The sequence below is a fragment of the Corella eumyota genome, chromosome 1, assembly GCF_963082875.1.
Source record: "Corella eumyota chromosome 1, kaCorEumy4.1, whole genome shotgun sequence".
NCBI lineage: Eukaryota > Metazoa > Chordata > Ascidiacea > Phlebobranchia > Corellidae > Corella > Corella eumyota.
In genome coordinates this window covers 20301381-20319875 of record NC_137490.1, presented here as the reverse complement: position 1 = coordinate 20319875, position 18495 = coordinate 20301381, and the positions used below count along the sequence as shown (strand labels likewise).

General features: G+C 29.8%; 2 protein-coding genes and 4 pseudogenes across 3 annotated transcripts; 2 read left to right on the top strand and 4 right to left on the bottom strand.

Annotated features, from left to right (window-relative positions):
* Positions 1 to 9090: 9090 nt before the first annotated feature.
* Positions 9091 to 9805, bottom strand: LOC145741906 (thymidylate kinase-like). The gene is made up of 2 exons (XM_082559592.1): positions 9797 to 9805; positions 9091 to 9399 (listed from the first exon to the last, which is right to left on the bottom strand). Exons 1-2 carry the CDS (start codon positions 9803 to 9805, stop codon positions 9091 to 9093), a joined length of 318 nt encoding a protein of 105 aa, XP_082415718.1.
* On the bottom strand, positions 9268 to 11439 carry LOC145751398 (retinol dehydrogenase 14 pseudogene; annotated as a pseudogene). The gene is made up of 2 exons (XR_014283734.1): positions 9926 to 11439; positions 9268 to 9399 (listed from the first exon to the last, which is right to left on the bottom strand). The product of XR_014283734.1 is annotated as a retinol dehydrogenase 14 pseudogene (transcript).
* Positions 11440 to 11729: 290 nt separating this feature from the next.
* Positions 11730 to 12635, bottom strand: LOC145741900 (retinol dehydrogenase 14 pseudogene; annotated as a pseudogene).
* Positions 12636 to 13488: 853 nt separating this feature from the next.
* LOC145741889 (retinol dehydrogenase 14 pseudogene) lies at positions 13489 to 14394 on the top strand (annotated as a pseudogene).
* A 795-nt stretch (positions 14395 to 15189) lies between these two features.
* On the top strand, positions 15190 to 16128 carry LOC145748044 (retinol dehydrogenase 14-like). The gene is given in 1 exon segment (XM_082564932.1): positions 15190 to 16128. A coding segment is annotated over 1 exon segment (909 nt). The 3' UTR covers positions 16099 to 16128.
* A 941-nt stretch (positions 16129 to 17069) lies between these two features.
* On the bottom strand, positions 17070 to 17978 carry LOC145741883 (retinol dehydrogenase 14 pseudogene; annotated as a pseudogene).
* Between the last annotated feature and the right edge of the window lie 517 nt (positions 17979 to 18495).

Genomic DNA, 18495 nt, shown 5'->3' with positions numbered 1-18495 from the left:
GCTATTTTTTATTTTGGGTTTAATTACGTCACGTGATATTTTTGGCCAATGATATTGCATATAAATTTTTTAAAAAAAATAAAAAAATTTTAAATCAAAAAATAATTGCTTCGTGAGAACTGCACAGGTCCAATTAACGTGTTGACAAAATATTTTTTGAAAATATTAATATTCATAAAAGTTATGACACTTTTATTAAAATTTTATGAAATCTCAAAACCTAAAGTTTTATATTTTATTAGACGTACATTGGCCTAACTAACATTCAAGATAAAACATTTCGCAAAAATTTTCGGTAGAACAAAAGTTAGAGCTAATTTTTATTTTGGGTTTAATTAGGTCACGTGATATTTTTGGCCAATGATATTGCATATAAATTTTTTTTTAAAAATAAAAAATTTTAAATTAAAAAATAATTGCTTCGTGAGAACTGCACAGGTCCAATTAACGTGTTCACAAATTTTTTATCGAAAATATTAATATTCATAAAAGTTATGACACTTTTATTGAAATTTTATGAAATCTCAAAACCTAAAATTTTATATTTTATTAGACGTACATTGGCCTAACCAACATTCAAAATAAAACATTTCGCAAAAATTTTCGGTAGAACAAAAGTTAAAGCTAATTTTTATTTTGGGTTTAATTACGTCACGTGATATTTTTGGCCAATGATATTGCATATAAATTTTTTGAAAAAAATCAAAAATTTTAAATTAAAAAATAATTGCTTCGTGAGAACTGCACAGGTCCAATTAACGCGTTCACAAAATATTTTTCGAAAATATTAGTATTCATAAAAGTTATCACACTTTTATTAAAATTTTATGAAATCTCAAAACTCTAGGTTGGGCTATGTCATATGGCTTTGCAATTAATTATATTTTTGTTTAATTTACAAAATAAGTTGGATATTTGATATTGGAATATTGTAATCGCATTAATAACACTTCTAGCCTTTTAATTTTATTGAAACAAAGTTAAAAACTATAATCTTTAAGCTTAATATTGATGATAATTATAAAATCTTTTTTTTTATTTTAATTTTTTTTTTTAATAATGCAGTTACAAATTATTTATTTTTGTTATTTGATAATTAAAGAATTAATTTGGTTAATAGCATATGTAATACCAACAAAAAGAAATTAAAAAAATTATTTTTGATATGTTTATTATTTTTAAATCCTTGATTGTTTAACAAAATTAAAAATAGATATTACGCTTTAAAATTTTGACGAAATATGCAGATAATATTTATTACAAGAAACTAGATAAAAAAGTAAATTTTTTTTATTGTTTATTAAATATGATTTTAGGTTACTAATATTATAATATGCATTATAGTAAATTTTTAATTTTTAAAATCGATCTTTAATTTTTGATAAACAAACAACCACATATCGTAATATAAAACTAATCAAAATCGGAATCGAACCTGAAATTTAAGATTTGTGAACTGACACCTCACCACCAGGCTATCGAAGTTGTATTTAAACAAGTACAATTTTGTATATACATCGAACAGCGAGTTAAAAAATACGAAAAAAATATACAAAACGATAAAAATCTTTTTAAAAAAACAACATTAAATATTTAATTTTAAGGTACGTTGTGAAACGTTCATTTATGAAAAGAATGATAGCTACAGCATTAGGTTTCTGCAATTTGATATCGAACCTGAACATAAATAAAAGGACGATGTCATAGATCTAAATACAACATATAAAAACATTGTAACTTTTGTTTTTTATCGTGAATATTAATTAGACCAATGCAGTTATAATAAAATATATGAATCCCTGTTTTAAAAAAATGAATAAATTCTAATAAAAGTGTCATAACTTTTTAAAATGTAAAGTATATTTTAAAATATTTGTAGGTAGTTCAATACAGGAAATTGCGAATTTAGATTTTATTTTGTTGAATGTTATTTAGGACAATGCAGTTTTAAGAAAATGCTAAATTTTAATGGTTTGAAGAATTTTACAATTCCAATAGTAGTGACATAATTGTTTTGTATATTATTATCATTTTAACCTATTTTAAAAATATGTTATTTGGTCCTCGGCGGTTGTTACAGTTAGGCCAGTTTAATAGGTATTTTATTATTTACCGATTCTATGGATACCTGTTTAAATAATAATGTTGATTGGTGCTTCAAAAAAGCAATAATCGTTTGCAAAATAGTTAACATAAGAATAGTGTTATGATATTTATTCGAAACATATAAGTATTTATATTCAAGTTTTTTTTAAAGTATTAAAATTTACACAAAAATGAAATATTGTAAACCTTGCCTTCAAAAATACAGAGTTTTTAGAGTGAAAATTTAGTCCTTTTAATATGAAGATCAACTTGGCTTCTAAAGACATATAATATATTAATTCTGCACAACAGAAAATAGTTTAACAGAAGATTTATAATTGTACTAAAGTCGTTATTTTAAAATATAAAACTCATTGTAAACCAGAAATATATTTTTCTATTTTTATTATTTTTATTTCTTTGTATACCAACATAAATAAAAGTAATTTAAACCTGTTTAATAAAAATCTAATCCAACTTTTAACTTTAAAAAACATGGTCTCTTACTTTAAACGCTCTGTTACAAATGAAGGGTTTGAGAAAAAATCAAAACAAACCAAACCACGTGACTTTGTTTACAGTTTAAGGCAATGCTGAGTGAGTTTACGTCGACTTTGGTGGTTGCGAAGTGTAATGCCCTTCGAGTTTGAATCCCAACTAATGCATTTTGAAATTTTATTTAAATTTTTTTAATATGGTTTAATCGAATCTTACATTCCGAAATATATCGTTATCGTCTGCTTTTTATTTTCAATTTTTTTTTTGAAAAGGAATATATGTTGTTTCAATTAATTAAATCTATTGAAATTTTGGTTTGTAGTTGGTATTATTTTTATTTAGCTAACTGAAATATTTTTTGTATTGCAATCAGGAAATAATTATAATTTTTTTCATTGTGTTTAATTATTTTAGTTGTACGTCAACAATGAATTTTCTATTTGCGTGACATTATTTTTAAAAATGTTTAGTGTATAGTAATTACTATCTAAAATGTAAATAAATTATAATAGCGTAATGAATTTTATTTAACGATTATTATATTAAAATAGGGTAATGACATCATTTATCATGTATTTATGTCTAAAAACTCTGGTTCGTTGGTAATAAGCCATTGCACCACGCCAAGGTCAACCAGAAAGCAACAGGTTATTTTACCCAATAGGAAGGCAAACGATGGGATTTTAAAGGTACCTTGGAAAGGTAAGACACCTAAAAAATCCCAAATAAAAGCCTTTAATTTAGTAATAAGCCAATTTTTTTTCCAAACCCCAATTTAAACTAAGTTCGAGGGTGCGCGACTAATTTCTAATGCTCGGTATAGTAGGAAACTGTTTTTGATCTTACGGTACTAAACCGTTTAAGTAAATTAGGCTAACTTTAAGCTTAAAGATAAAGAGTCCAAGAGTACAGCATGGGAGAAGCTGTAAAAGGCTGTAAAAAAATAATTAGGTGTTGGTTTATAGCCTATAAATATATATAATTAGAACCTGTAAAAGCCTGTAAAAATAAAAATAGTTAGAGAAAAAGTGTAAGAGAGATGGCAACGGACCATATTTGTGTTTTTAACTTACCATGTAAATAGGATTCCAGTTTTCTTTCACCAGAACGAAAGAAGAAAACTATACCGAGCAAACTGACAACTAATTAACCTTCCTATCGTTTAACTTTAGGCAATGTTAATAACTTTGTGGTTTACCCAACTCCAGCAAAGTTACAATATTTTTTTTAAAACTAGACTGCTTTAAATTTTAACATCGCGATTTTAGTTTTGTCCTAATACAAGTACAATAAAGAATTGGGAGAAGAGTAAAATAATTTGGTTTTAGGTTCTAAGTTTTAAACAAGTTACAATAACGTTAAATTATTACATATTAACCAAACACTTAATATTTATTTGTTAAAATTACCTAAGATTACATAAAATTTTAAATTTAAACGTCCCGAGTTGTTTTATATTACAAAATTAAATTTTTTTTTTTTAACTAGAAACTAGTATTTAATATATGGCATTTAATAAACAATTACAATATGACGTTACACCAAAAAATACATGGCAGAAAATTTGACAGAATTGGGTTCAAGTTTTAGGTTTTAATTATTTTTACTCAACTCTTAATTTTGTTCCATCCATGTTTGATCCAAGTTCCTCCTACCCTGCGAAGTTAAATTTCCATTTTCACAAACTAATAATTTACAATTCTGCAGACTAAGCGTGGTGCTATATACTACCCACGAGTAAATCGCACCATGCTCACTAAGGAAGAAAATAATTGATAGAAAGTGGAAAACCGGAGTTTATAGATGCCGGTATTTAATTAGCGCGAAACTCTAATTATAATAAACTCTGCTGCACCCCCAAGCGTGTTGCTTCTTTAGTTAAAGTTTAGTCCCTGGCTGTTGAGGTTAAGCCTCCCACATTTAATAGTTCGGTGCGTTTTTAAACCTATCAGATGAGCTGTGCGTTGTTTATGTTAAAAATGAAATTACGATATGGCACGAAATACAACAGTAATAAAAAAATAAATGTGAAAAAAAATATACAACATGGGACAGCCCGGACGACCATTTGGCGAAACGTGGTTCTGCTGACCATAAGGGCCAAAACACAGATTAGTACTGGCACATGGGACACCTATGGGGACCTAACAATGGTATTGGGAAAAATGGCCGCCGGGAACGCATCCGCTCATTGACTGTTTGATCCCAAACTTCGACCGACCCACGAAGCGAAATGGGTAAATCTAGGTTTGGGACAGTCCGCAAAATAAAAATACACTGGGACAAGAGAAAGATATTGCATACAATTCTGTCCAATTCTAGTACTTTAAGACCTCAAAATTAGTAATCAAAATTAAAAAATCTAAATCTCATCTCAATGTCTTTGTTTTCAGATCATTTAATAATGATCCAATTCTACGTCACATTGACAATACGTGACGTAATAATTGTTGAATCTAAAATCGTCATTTTAGATAGGAACAATAGTAACCAAGATTGGAAGAAGCGACATCATTTTTCCGGATTTCTAAACGTAAATAAAATTATTAAAAATGTGCTAATACAAATAATACACAAATTATACAAAGTCACATTACATAAGACTATACAGATGCAAAACACATTTTAAGTCAGATAAGTTACGTCATATATATAAATAACACGTCATACACAAAAACTCTCGACATCACAATTCTATAATAAATTTAAATATTAAATTTTATGTAAAATTTTTTTTTAATTTACCTTCAGCATAGGGCGGTAAAACACAGCAGTTCCAATTCGGGCTCTAATCTTATCAGATGTGACGTTATTAGCGATGACGTCACTTTCTGGTGACAAGATGAACATAAAAGTGACGTTGACTTATCACTGCAACAAAAAAATAAAAATAATTAAAAAAATTTTAGTTAATCGTAGATTTTTATTAAATTTTAATGCATAATTTAAAATTTTTTTTTTTAAATTTTAAAAGGGTGTGATGACGTCACTAATGCACGGTAAGTTATAAAGACGATTGGGCTTAAACCGATCTAACAATTTGTGACTCAAAATACATTTAAACAAGAATAAAGTTGCATTTTAGTACTACAAACAATTTTTTTTTGGTACATATCTTTATCCTCGATGTGGGAAAGTCGAATGCGCGACTTAAACATAGAGTAACAACAGTTACTCCGACCCAGTCTCGAGTTGCCTGTGGCAGTTTGGGATATTATAGATTATAATTGCCCAGTATTTATGCTACTTATTAAGTGCTGGCTCAGCAGGAGTTCATACCGTTTATAGAGCCTTACTCAATGACGCTACAGCATGAGATCAGTGGGGATTGAACCCACGACCTCATGTGTGGTGTAGCAAGTGTTCTTACCACTAAACTACGCTGCCGGTTGACATTAGGTTAAGTCACTTTAAAGAAAATAATTTTAATCAAATACCTTTAAACTTATTTGGGTGCATTTTTACATTTCCTCGACGACAAGGCGTTCACGTTGTCGAATTGATGACGTCAATTGGTGGTTGTTTGGATGGTGACGTTGCATAAAAACTGGTGACGTCACATGACGTAGAGTCTTGTAAATGTCGGACTCCAGCGACGATAAAATTAAAAAAATTAAAATAAAATAGTTAATATATGTAAATCATGGCAAAAACTGAAAATTATATTTTAAACTTTATTAATTTAGGTATTTAAAAAAAAAACTATTTAATATTTATTCAGTATTCGCAGCAGCAGCGCATTGGTAGAAAATAGGGAAATAAAGATTGGAATACATGAAGAAGAGGTAGTTGCAACGCTACAACAGCCAATTTTGTTTAATTTAGTTAACTAGCAAACGCAGCAGCTTATAGCATAGATGTCTTAAAATTTAAACTAGCAATAACGCAGCGCGCAGCAGCATCGCGCAAATATAAAACAAAAAACAAACAACAGTAATCATGCAACATGCAGCATATATTAAAACTGTAAAATATATTAAAGTTATGGCAATAAATAGCGCTTAGAATATTTTTTCTTGGTTTAATTTGACAAAACTAAATTTAAGTGAACTAACAATAATTAAAGGAATTTCCAAATCACCATGACGTCATGGTATACGTCACAATCAACGTCACTGACCACCGGTCAGTCATTTTCTACTGCGCTAACTTTTGTCGAAACATTGTCTGCAAAAATTAAATTATTTTAACAAAATAGTAAAAAAATTAACCACTAAAATATTTAAAAAAGTTTAATAACGGCACCAGCCAATTTGGGCATTTTGGATTTATCTTCGTTTTATATGTTACAAATTATAGAAAAAATAAACTCTTAAAACCAACAAATGTTTAAACAATTGATAACGTAGCAAAAATCATAAAATTCTAAACAAAAATTAATTTTACAAAAAAATAACAAAATTAGATTTACCGTATTAGAGGTAAGATCGATCTTCAAGACCTCTGAAGTTAAAATTGATTTGATTTCCAATTCTAGATGTCATTTTTCTTTCTTGACTGTTTTATGACGTCATAAAATATAAATTGTCGATTAATTCTTGTACTTCCGCTTTCTAGATGGTTTGCACTTGAGTATGACGTCATAATAACTACACTTTCTGATTTTTTTGTAGAATTGTGGCAAAAAACATTCAAAATTGACGATAAAACTTGATATAAACTAAGCATAGATTTCTAAGACCTTTTACTACGCGGTCTAGACAAGAAAGCGCCACGTGATTTAGGTTCTAGAATTCCTTGCGCTTCTTGCAAACCCGGGGCCGAAAATTGCAATCTTGGCGTGAATTTAATCAACGCGCGTGCCTCTCTCGATAAGGTTAAAATGATGAAATGTTTGTCTTAAAAACAATTAACAAAACGGCAGCGTGGTGTAGTGGTAAGAACCTTTGCTACACCACACATGAGGTCGTAGGTTCAATCCCCACTGATCTTATGCTGTAGCGCCCTTGAGTAAGTCACTATAAACGGTATGAACTCCTGCTAAGCCAGAACTTAATCAGCAGTATAATTATCGGGCAATTATAATCTATAATATCCCAAACTGCCACAGGCAACTTGAGACTGGGTCGAAGTAACTGATTTTACTCAATGTTTAAGTCGCGCATTCGACTTTCCCACATCAAGAATAAAGATATATACAAAAAAAAAATTATATTTTAACACTTGTTAATTTAATAAAATGTAAATATCAATATTTTGCTTTCAAATTTCGCCCATTTTTGTGTCATAAATAAAAACACTAAAAATAAAAAAAAACACATTTTCTTGTTAGTTATACATTAAAACTCGTTTGATTTATAATAAAATTAAGATCGATATTTTGCTTTCAAACTTAATTTAGTCATATCTTGCGTGATTAATGAATGTGTGTTTAATTGGTAAAGTTTGGTATTAATTATAGAAAAGTTAACATTTAAATTTTTTTAATATACATATTAAATTTTAATATCTCTATAAAAAGGATCAAACGATTTCAAACCATATTTTATTTTTCAAATAAATCTAGTTAAGTTTATTATTAAAATTTTAATCAAAATACATTTTTTATGTTTTGTGTATTTAAAAAATAAAACAAATTAAACACAAAACAGATTTACTAATTTCTTTAAATTAAAAAATCTTATCCTTATTTTACTTTTTTACAATAATTTATTAAATTACCCTTAACTAATTTATGAAAGTTATCTAAGTATAATATCAATAAACTTTTTTAAGTCATACCAATAGTGGGCACAGACATTTAATTTAGTTATCAACAAAGAAATATTTAAAAAACAAATTTACAACAAAATAATTTAACAAAATTTAGACATAAACATAAATCCAATAGGCTAAGATTTATAAGAGATATTCTATACCAATTTTTGTACAATAATTTTTACAGTTTACATAAATCTACAATATATTGGTAATAGGAAATTGCAAAAAAATTTAGAAATGACAGTTTTTAAAATTTTTAAGAAAGTGTAATTTTTTTTTATATATTTTTATCCTCGATGTGGGAAAGTTGAATGCGCGACTTGAACATAGAGTAACATCAGTTACTCCGACCCAGTCTCGAGTTGCCTGTAGCAGTTTGGGATATTATATAGATTATAATTGCATAGTAATTATGCTGCTGATTAAGTATTGGCTCAGCAGGAGTTTGTACCGTTTATAGCGCCTTACTCAAGGGCGCTACAGCATGAGATCTGTGGGAATTGAACCCACGACCTCATGTGTGGTGTAGCAAGTGTTCTTACCACTACACCACGCTGCCGGTAAAATTAAAAGCAATGGTAAAAATAAAATTTTATTAATATTTCAATACTTACACAGGGATCCTATAACAATTCTTAGTGTAATAAATAATACAGTCTAAATAAATCTACAATATAAATTTAAGAAAAAGTAAAAAAATAATTTGTTCATGTTACAAAACTGACACAATAATAATATGATTGTATAAAACACTTTTTATAATGAGTATTTATTTAAAAATTGACCAAGTAAAGTAATGTAAAAAAGTTATTTTATCCATAATTGTTCAATAGGGGTTTGTCCAACACTTTTGATAGCATCTTCAATATGTTTTTGCATATCAGAAGTAACCTTTTTCATTGGCCGATCTGCATCAACATTCCTCCAATAAGATTTGTCGAAAAGTTTTTGGTAATTTTGTGAAACCTTTTTCTGAAAGTCTATCTGTTCGTACCTTTCTCCACCAAAATCACCGCGTTTTTCGGACTCTGATATTTTGAGATCCAAGAGAAGAACGAGATCAGGTTTCGGTAACCCAATGTCAGGACATTTTTTACACCACTCCAAATTTAAACCCTGTAAAAGAATTAATATTTATTTTAATAGGTTTTTATAATGTATATATATACCAATAACTAAAAATTTTATGTAAAATACCTTTAAAAAAATGCCTTTTACCTTATTGCCAATATAGGATTTTAATTAAAAATATTGCCAATATAGGATTTTAATTAAAAAAAAACATGATAAACCAAATATATTTATTGCCAATGTAGGATTTTAATTAAAAAAAAACATGATAAACCAAATATATATAAAACTAATCAAAAAACTTTGGTTGTCGTTTTAACTTCCCTTAAAAAAATATTTAGCAAACAAAAAACATCCCTTAAAAAAATATTTAGCAAACAATTTAAAACATAACCAAAATAATTTACATTTGCCCTAAACTCAGTTACAACATGAAAATTACTCTATACATTTTATAAATTAAGTTTATTTATATTCGCAAGGCTTAGAAGTGTCACAAAAATTTATTATTTTACTATTAATGTAAAAATATTGGAATGTCGTTATCTACTTCTTAGTCACGTGCTTACACCTTTTATTTCTTCTAGTCACGTGTTTACGTCTACTGCTATCTTTATTGTTTGCAAGATGTGTTTTTGGATGTAAGCTTTTTTGGACTAGTTCTTTTTTAGTGTTGAATGCATATTCTAATATTATGTATATTTATTTCGATTCTATTTAAATAAGTTTAAATTAACTTTAACATTAACTTTGAACTTACATTAACTTTAAAGTTAGCAAAACTTATTTATGATTTTATATTTAGCAAAAATATTAAGAATTAAAAGTATAATTCATTTTAATTATGATTTTTCACATATCAAAACGTTATTGCATAGAGTTTTTGACAAATATCTTGTCAAGCATTTTATACAGAAATTATTACAAATTATAAATGTTAAACAAATTAAAATTTTTCTTTATAATTCGTGTAATTAACACTGTACTTTATAGTTTTGTATATTTGATGCTTAAATCCCACAAACGTTTTGCATCATCATCATTTTTTACATATTCAGCTTCTTCGGCAATCTCAAAATTATCAAAATATTTTCCTGATACACCCTCCAACTCGGGTGCTATGGCAACGTAAATTGACGTTTGTGCTCCCTCCAGCGGCGTTAACCAGACATCGACTTTTTCTTTGACAAGATCCTGAAATCGCTTTCCTTCCTCGTCGTTCGCCCATCGTATTATATCGGTTTTAACAGGGCCAGGGTTAACGCTGTTTGCAGTGACTTTTGTGCCTAGTAATAGCTTAGAAAGCTGACCAGTAAATAGAATAGTCATACACTTGGTAGAATAGTAAGCTTCCAATTCATGATAACTTTTTTCCCAGTTGATATCTTCCCAATGAACTGGGCCAAACGTATGAGTGGCTGAAGACAAGACAACTATTCTACTTGGTGCACTTTTCTTGATGAGATCAAGTAATAAATTTGTGAGCAGAAAATGCCCAAGATAATTCACACCAAATTGCATTTCAAACCCATCTTCTGTTCTAAATAATGGGCAGGCCATTACCCCGGCATTATTGACCAAAATATTTAACTTGGGTTCAGTAGAATTGATGTCAGCAGCTAGTTTACGAATTGATGCAAACGAAGCTAAATCTAATATTTTAGTAACTACATTGTTTGGGTCACATTTTGCTTCTTTTATAACTCTTTTTCTTGTCTTGAAAGCCTTTTCATAATCTCTGCAGGTCATTATAACTCTAGCACCTCGTCTAGCAAGGTCAATTGTAGTTTCCAATCCAATTCCAGTATTTGTTCCAGTGATTAAAACTGTTTTGCCATCCAACTTAACATCACATTTTACCATTCCGTTTTCTGCACTTTTTACAGTTGCCATTTTAAAGTAATTCTGTCGATTTTAACTCCAACCTTGAAGTTAAACAATGTATTGATATTGTAAGGCTATTTAAAAACACAATTACTAGTAAATTTCTTATTTTTTAAATTAAAAAAAAATGCTGATAAAAAATGCCAAAAAATAAAATAGCCTTAGAATATAGCGTTTTATCTTCACCTATGTTTAGTAATCATAATCTCTATGTATTTTAGAAGTAGTTTATTTACGCTATAAGCTAAATATTAACAATCTCGCAACCTGTGTTCTTAGTGTTTCAACAACTTAGGCTATGTGTTACAGATACAAGACCTAAATAAACGGATACCTAAAATGTTGCAAAGTCAGTACCTGCGTGAGAAATACAAGCTAGTACTTTCTACGTCATCACAAACAGGGTTTCCCTTTTCTTTTTTTTAATTAATTTTAATTTTCTTTTTAAAAGTTGCATAACTTGAACACATATTTAACACTGTATGGTTTCTTTATAGTTTTGTATATTTGATGCTTAAATCCCACAGGCGTTGTGCATCATTTTCATTTTTCACATAATCCTTTACTTCAGCCATCTCACAATTATCGAAATATTTTCCTGATACATTTTCCAATTCGGGTGCTATGGCAACATAAATTGACGTTTGTGCTCTCTCTAGCGGTGTTAACCAGACATCGACTTTTTCTTTGACAAGATCCTGAAATCGCTTTCCTTCTTCGTCGTTCGCCCATCGTATTATATCGGTTTTAACAGGGCCAGGGTTAACGCTGTTCGCAGTGACTTTTGTGCCTTGTAATAGCTTAGAAAGCTGACGAGTAAATAGAATAGTCATACACTTGGTAGAATAATAAGCTTCCAATTCATGATAACTTTTTTCCCAGTTAATATCTTCCCAATGAACTGGGCCAAACGTATGAGTGACAGAAGACAGGACAACTATTCTACTTGGTGCACTTTTTTTGATGAGGTCAAGTAATAGATTTATAAGCAGAAAATGACCAAGATAATTTACACCAAATTGCATTTCAAATCCATCTTCTGTTCTAAATAAGGGGCAGGCCATTACTCCGGCATTATTGACTAAAATGTTTAACTTGGGTTCAGTAGAATTAATGTCAGCAGCTAGCTTGCGAATTGATGCAAACGAAGCTAAATCTAATATTTTAGTAACGACATTGTTTGGGTCACATTTTGCTTCTTTTATAACTCTTTTTCTTGTCTTGAAAGCTTTTTCATAGTCTTTGCATGTCAATATAAGTCTAGCACCTCGCCTAGCAAAATCAATTGTAGTTTCCAATCCAATTCCAGTATTTGTTCCAGTGATTAAAACTGTTTTGCCATCCAACTAAACATCAGATTTTACCATTCCGTTTTCTGCACTTTTTACAGTTGCCATTTTAAAGTTATTCTGTCGATTTTAACTCCAACCTTGAAGTTAAACAATGTATTGATATTGTTAGGCTATTTAAACACACAATTACTCGTAAATTTCTTATATTTTAAATTTCAAAAAATTTACTGATAAAACTTGCTAAAAATAAAATAGCCTAAGAATATGGCGTTTTATCTTCACTTATGTTTAGTAATCATAATCTCTGTGTATTTTAGAAGTAGTTTATCTACGCATAAGCTAAATATTAACCATCTCGCAACCTGTGTGTTTTTAGTGTTTCAACAACTTAGGCTATGTTTAACAGATACAAGACCTAAATAAACGAATACCTGAACTGTTTCACTAATTGCGTGTAAAGTATTTGCTACATTGCCTACATTAAAAACTTTTGCAACATTTATTGTTAATTAGACAAACGAATACATGTAACAACAAAATGGAAAATATTTTTTTAAATTTATTTCAATATAATTTGTTTGTGAACGTTTTTAAACTGTCAAATAATGGACGACGAAAACTATTCAGATCAAATTCGTACAATTTGACAAAAGTTTTTACATTTTAAAACAATATATCATAAATATACGATAAATAACCAGGTTTTAAGTTTTAACGTCGTTTTGTAAATACAAAATTCCTGTTGCTAAAATGTCAAGTCGTGTTTAAATAAATTCTTTGCAGTTACGTTTAGCTGGCGTGTTTAAAAATTGTTATCTTTAATGTATGCACTGTCTATTGAACCGTGGTAAAATTTAATATGCGATAACTTTAACCTACTTTTTACAACTTTAGTAAACTGTCACAAAAATATTAAGATACATACATTGTCAGAAATCGGTATTAGCTTTTGATTAAAATGACAACTGTGAAAAGTGCAGAAAACGGAATGGTAAAATGTGATGTTAAGTTGGATGGCAAAACAGTTTTAATCACTGGAACAAATACTGGAATTGGATTGGAAACTACAATTGACCTTGCTAGACGAGGTGCTAGAGTTATAATGACCTGCAGAGATTATGAAAAGGCTTTCAAGACAAGAAAAAGAGTTATAAAAGAAGCAAAATGTGGCCCAAACAATGTCGTTACTAAAATATTAGATTTAGCTTCGTTTGCATCAATTCGTAAGCTAGCTGCTGACATTAATTCTACTGAACCCAAGTTAAATATTTTGGTCAATAATGCCGGGGTAATGGCCTGCCCCTTATTCAAAACAGAAGATGGATTTGAAATGCAATTTGGTGTAAATTATCTTGGTCATTTTCTGCTTACAAATTTACTACTTGACCTCATCAAGAAAAGTGCACCAAGTAGAATAGTTGTCTTGTCTTCTATTACTCATACGTTTGGCCCAGTTCATTGGGAAGATTTGAACTGGGAAAAAAGTTATCATCAATTGGAAGCTTATTATTCTAGCAAGTGTATGACTATTCTATTTACTCGTCAGCTTTCTAAGCTATTACAAGGCACTGAAGTAACTGTTAACAGCGTTCACCCAGGCACTGTTAAAACTGAAATAATACGATGGGCGAACGACGAAGAAGGAAAACGAGTAAAAGACTTTATAGAGGAAACCGTCGTGGCCTGGCAAACACCACTAGAGGGAGCACAAACGTCAATCTACGTTGCCATAGCACCCGAGTTGAAAGGTGTATCAGGAAAATATTTTGATAATTGTGAGATGGCTGAAGTAAAGGATTATGTTAAAAGCGATGATGATGCAAAACGCTTGTGGGATTTAAGTGTAAAATATACAAAACTTTAAAGAAACCCAACAACATAAAAATTACAATTTTAATTTTTTTAATTTCTGCAATATTAAATTTTCTTTTAAAGATAAGTGTTGCGAGAGTTTAATTTAAAATTAATTTTCAGTTAAAAAACGTAAACCTTTAAAGTAAACTAATAAAGATCATTTCAGTATTAATTTTATTTTGTTGAAAATCTTAAAAAAATTTTAACAATATAAAACGTAATCTAAATGACACAGCAAAAACTTAGATGACCAAGCAAAAACTTAAATGACACAGCAAAACTTCATACCATGACAATTTTAATAATAGTGCTAGGATCACAAAAGTTTTATTATGACAAAGGTTAAACTTAACAATTCAACCAGACGAACTGTAATTTGATATATTTGCTTTTGTATCATTCGCTTAACTTCCAAACAAAACAAAAAACGAAATGACGACGCCCTCAACTTATTATATAAGCATAATATATGTGACTTTAACAAATATAATATTAGGTGCATAGTAAATAGCTTAGATTAGTTTTACCTTTGAGTTTTTTTTTATTAAAACCTGAAAAAATAGGGTCAGGACAACATTTTAAAGCAATATATATTGCCTATATAATCTGTATATAATCTGTATTCTGTTATTAAGTATGAGATATTGCATGCAAATATACCATTGGTTGCCAAAAATAATAAACTAAACCAATAACTGTAATGTTCAAGCGTTAGGTAATTAAAAAACCCAAAAAATATTAAAGCATCATTGACTATTTTTTGATTTTAGTTGGTTAATTATAAGATTAAACACTGTTATTAAAAATGGCAACTGTAAAAAGTGCAGAGAACGGAATGGTAAAATGTGATGTAAAATTGGATGGCAAAACAGTTTTAATAACTGGAGCTAATTCTGGTTTGGGATTGGAAACTGCAATTGACCTTGCTAGGTGAGGTGCTCGAGTTATAATGGCTTGCAGAAATATAGAAAGGGCTTCTACAGCAAAGGAAAGAGTTTTAAAAGAAGCAAATTGTGACCCAAATAATGTAGTTTTAAAGGTTTTAGATTTAGCCTCATTTGCATCAATCCGAAAGTTTGCTGCTGATATTAATTCAACAGAATCTCGTTTGAATATCTTGGTCAATAATGCTGGGATAATGGCTTGTCCTTTAAATAGAACAGAAGACGGATTTGAAACACAGTTTGGTGTAAACCATCTTGGTCATTTCTTGCTCACCAATCTTTTACTTGACCTCATCAAAAAAAGTGCACCTAGTAGAATTGTAAATGTATCATCTATGGCGCATAATTTTGGACAAATTTATTGGGATGATATTAACTGGGAAAAAAGTTACGACGAATGGCTCGCTTATCATGCCAGCAAAATAATGAATATTTTGTTTGCACGCCGACTTTCTCAGCAATTACAAGGTACAGGAGTGACTACAAACAACCTTCACCCCGGCATGGTTAAAACTGATCTAATACGATGGGCCAACGATGAGGAAGGTAAACGTGTTAAGAGCTATGTCGACAGAAACTTGGATGCTATGATAACACCTCTGGTGGGAGCGCAAACGCAAATCTACGTTGCCATAGCACCCGAGTTGGAAGGTGTATCGGGAAAATATTTTGGCAAATGTAAGATTGGCGAAGAAGCTGAACATGCAAAGAACAACGATGATGCAAAACGTTTGTGGGATTTAAGCGTCGAATATACAAAACTTATATAAAGATTTTTTACAGATGATTTTAACAACATTTACTCAACCTGATCTTAACTTTTAACCAAACATTTACTAATAGTGCTGTTTATTATTTTTTGACGAACTTTTCTTCTAAATATAGCCCTTAAGTTTGTTATTAATTTCATTAAGTTACTTCCATTGCTTGTTTTGAATTTTAATAAAAACCTTATCCAAAATGCAAGCAATATGAAATAAACAACTCAACTAAAAAATAAGCTTTTATCAAATATATTAAGGCCTAAATTTAGCGTTTTAAAGAGACAAATATTTAACTTGTTTTAAACCTTATTAAAACATAATTTAATTATTATTAACTTCACATAAGTTAAATTACATTATAGAACTCATATTTATTAACCTTTTTGTTTACAAATACTAAAACATTTAATATGAAATTGTAAAAAATAAAGAGTCTATAATATTTGAGAACAAATATTTGTGTTTTACATACTTGTTTAAAAATAAGTTTGTGGTAATATCAGTTAAGAATAACATTTTCTTGAAATTTTATAGTAACTTTAAAATTATTTTATTCGGCAAGCCAGTTTTAACATTTAACTTAATTCAAATTTAAATAACGTTATTTACAATGATATTCCGGCATCGTGGTGTAGTGGTAAGAATGCTTGCTACACCACACATGAGTTCGTGGGTTCAATCCCCACTGTCCTTATGCTGTAGCGCTCTTGAGTAAGGTGCTATAAACGGTATGAACTCCTGCTGAGCCAGCACTTATTCAGCAGTATAATTATTGGGCAATCATAATCTAAAATATCCCAAACTGCCACAGGCAACTCGAGACTGGGTCTGAGTAACTGATGTTAATCTATGTTTAAGTCGCGCATTCGACTTTCCCACATCGAGGATAAAGATATATACAAAAAAAAATATATATATATATTTACATTGACAGTTATAAATGATAAAAACGTGTTATTGTTCTTTTATTGGTTTTCTTAAAGTTTTGTATATTTGACACTCAAATCCCACAAACGTTTTGCATCATCAACGTTTTTTACATATTCAGCTTCTTCGGCAATCTCACATTTGTCAAAATATTTTCCTGATACAACTTCCAACTCGGGTGCTATGGCAACGTAGATTTGCGTTTGTGCTCCCTCCAGTGGCGTTATCCATTTTCCTTTTGCTTTCTCGATAATATATTGTAAACGTTTTCCTTCTTCATCGTTTGCCCATTTTAACAAGTTAGTATGGATAGCGCCCGGGTGAAGGCTGTTTGCAGTCACCCCAGTACCTTCTAAAATCTTAGAAAATTGGCGTGCAAACAAAATATTCATACACTTGGTAGAATAGTAAGCCTCCAGCTCATGATAATTTTTTTCCCAGTTCAAATCTTCCCAATGAACTGGGCCAAATGTATGCCCAAGAGAAGAAACAACAACTATTCTACTAGGTGCACTTCTCTAAATTAGATCAAGTAAAAGATTGGTTAGCAAGAAATGACCAAGATGGTTTACACCAAACTGTGTTCAAATCCGTCTTCTGTTCTACTTAGAGGACAAACCATTACCCCGGCATTATTGACCAATATATCCAAACGGGATTCAGTTTGAATAATATCAGCAGCAAACTTTCGGATTGATGCAAACGAGGCTAAATCTAACATCTTGACAACAACATTATTTGGGTCACATTTAGCTTCTTTTAAAACTCTTTCTTTCCCTCGCTGTAGAAGCCCTTTCTATATTTCGACATGCCATTATAACTCGAGCACCTCGCCTAGCAAGGTCGATTGCAGTTTCCAATCCCAAACCAGAATTAGCTCCAGTTATTAAAACTGTTTTGCCATCCAATTTCACATCACATTTTACCATTCCGTTCTCTGCACTTTTTACAGTTGCCATTATAACTTAATATCAACGTTTTATTTTAATAAATGTGAAAGTTAAACGCCTTAGTCAAAGATTAACCGAAGCCACAGTTTGTTAATTCAAAGTCTAAACAACTTAAAAGTTTTACAAAACAAAGATAGACTTTTATGAAGCTTTTATATACCTATTATATAATAATCGTGACGTAAAATTGGATCTGAACTTACGCAAAGTCATTAACTGCATTCCAAATATTCGTTAATTTCCGCAGCACGTTTCTTTGCAGATAATATTAATTAGGCAAACACACGCAATACCAAATGATGTCATATTTCGCAATTTTTTTTAATGGAAAATATTAAAAAATTAGATAAAATTCGTTTTAATTATAACTTACAGGATGCTCGTAACAAGTTCGTGACTTAGAACGCATTTAAAATTATTGTACAATCTTTAATATTAATTCAAAGTGCAGTTCTTTATCTTTTATTAACTTTTCTGTAGGTCTGTGGTTAAAAAGTAACCTTATTAGGTTATTTTCTGAGTTATT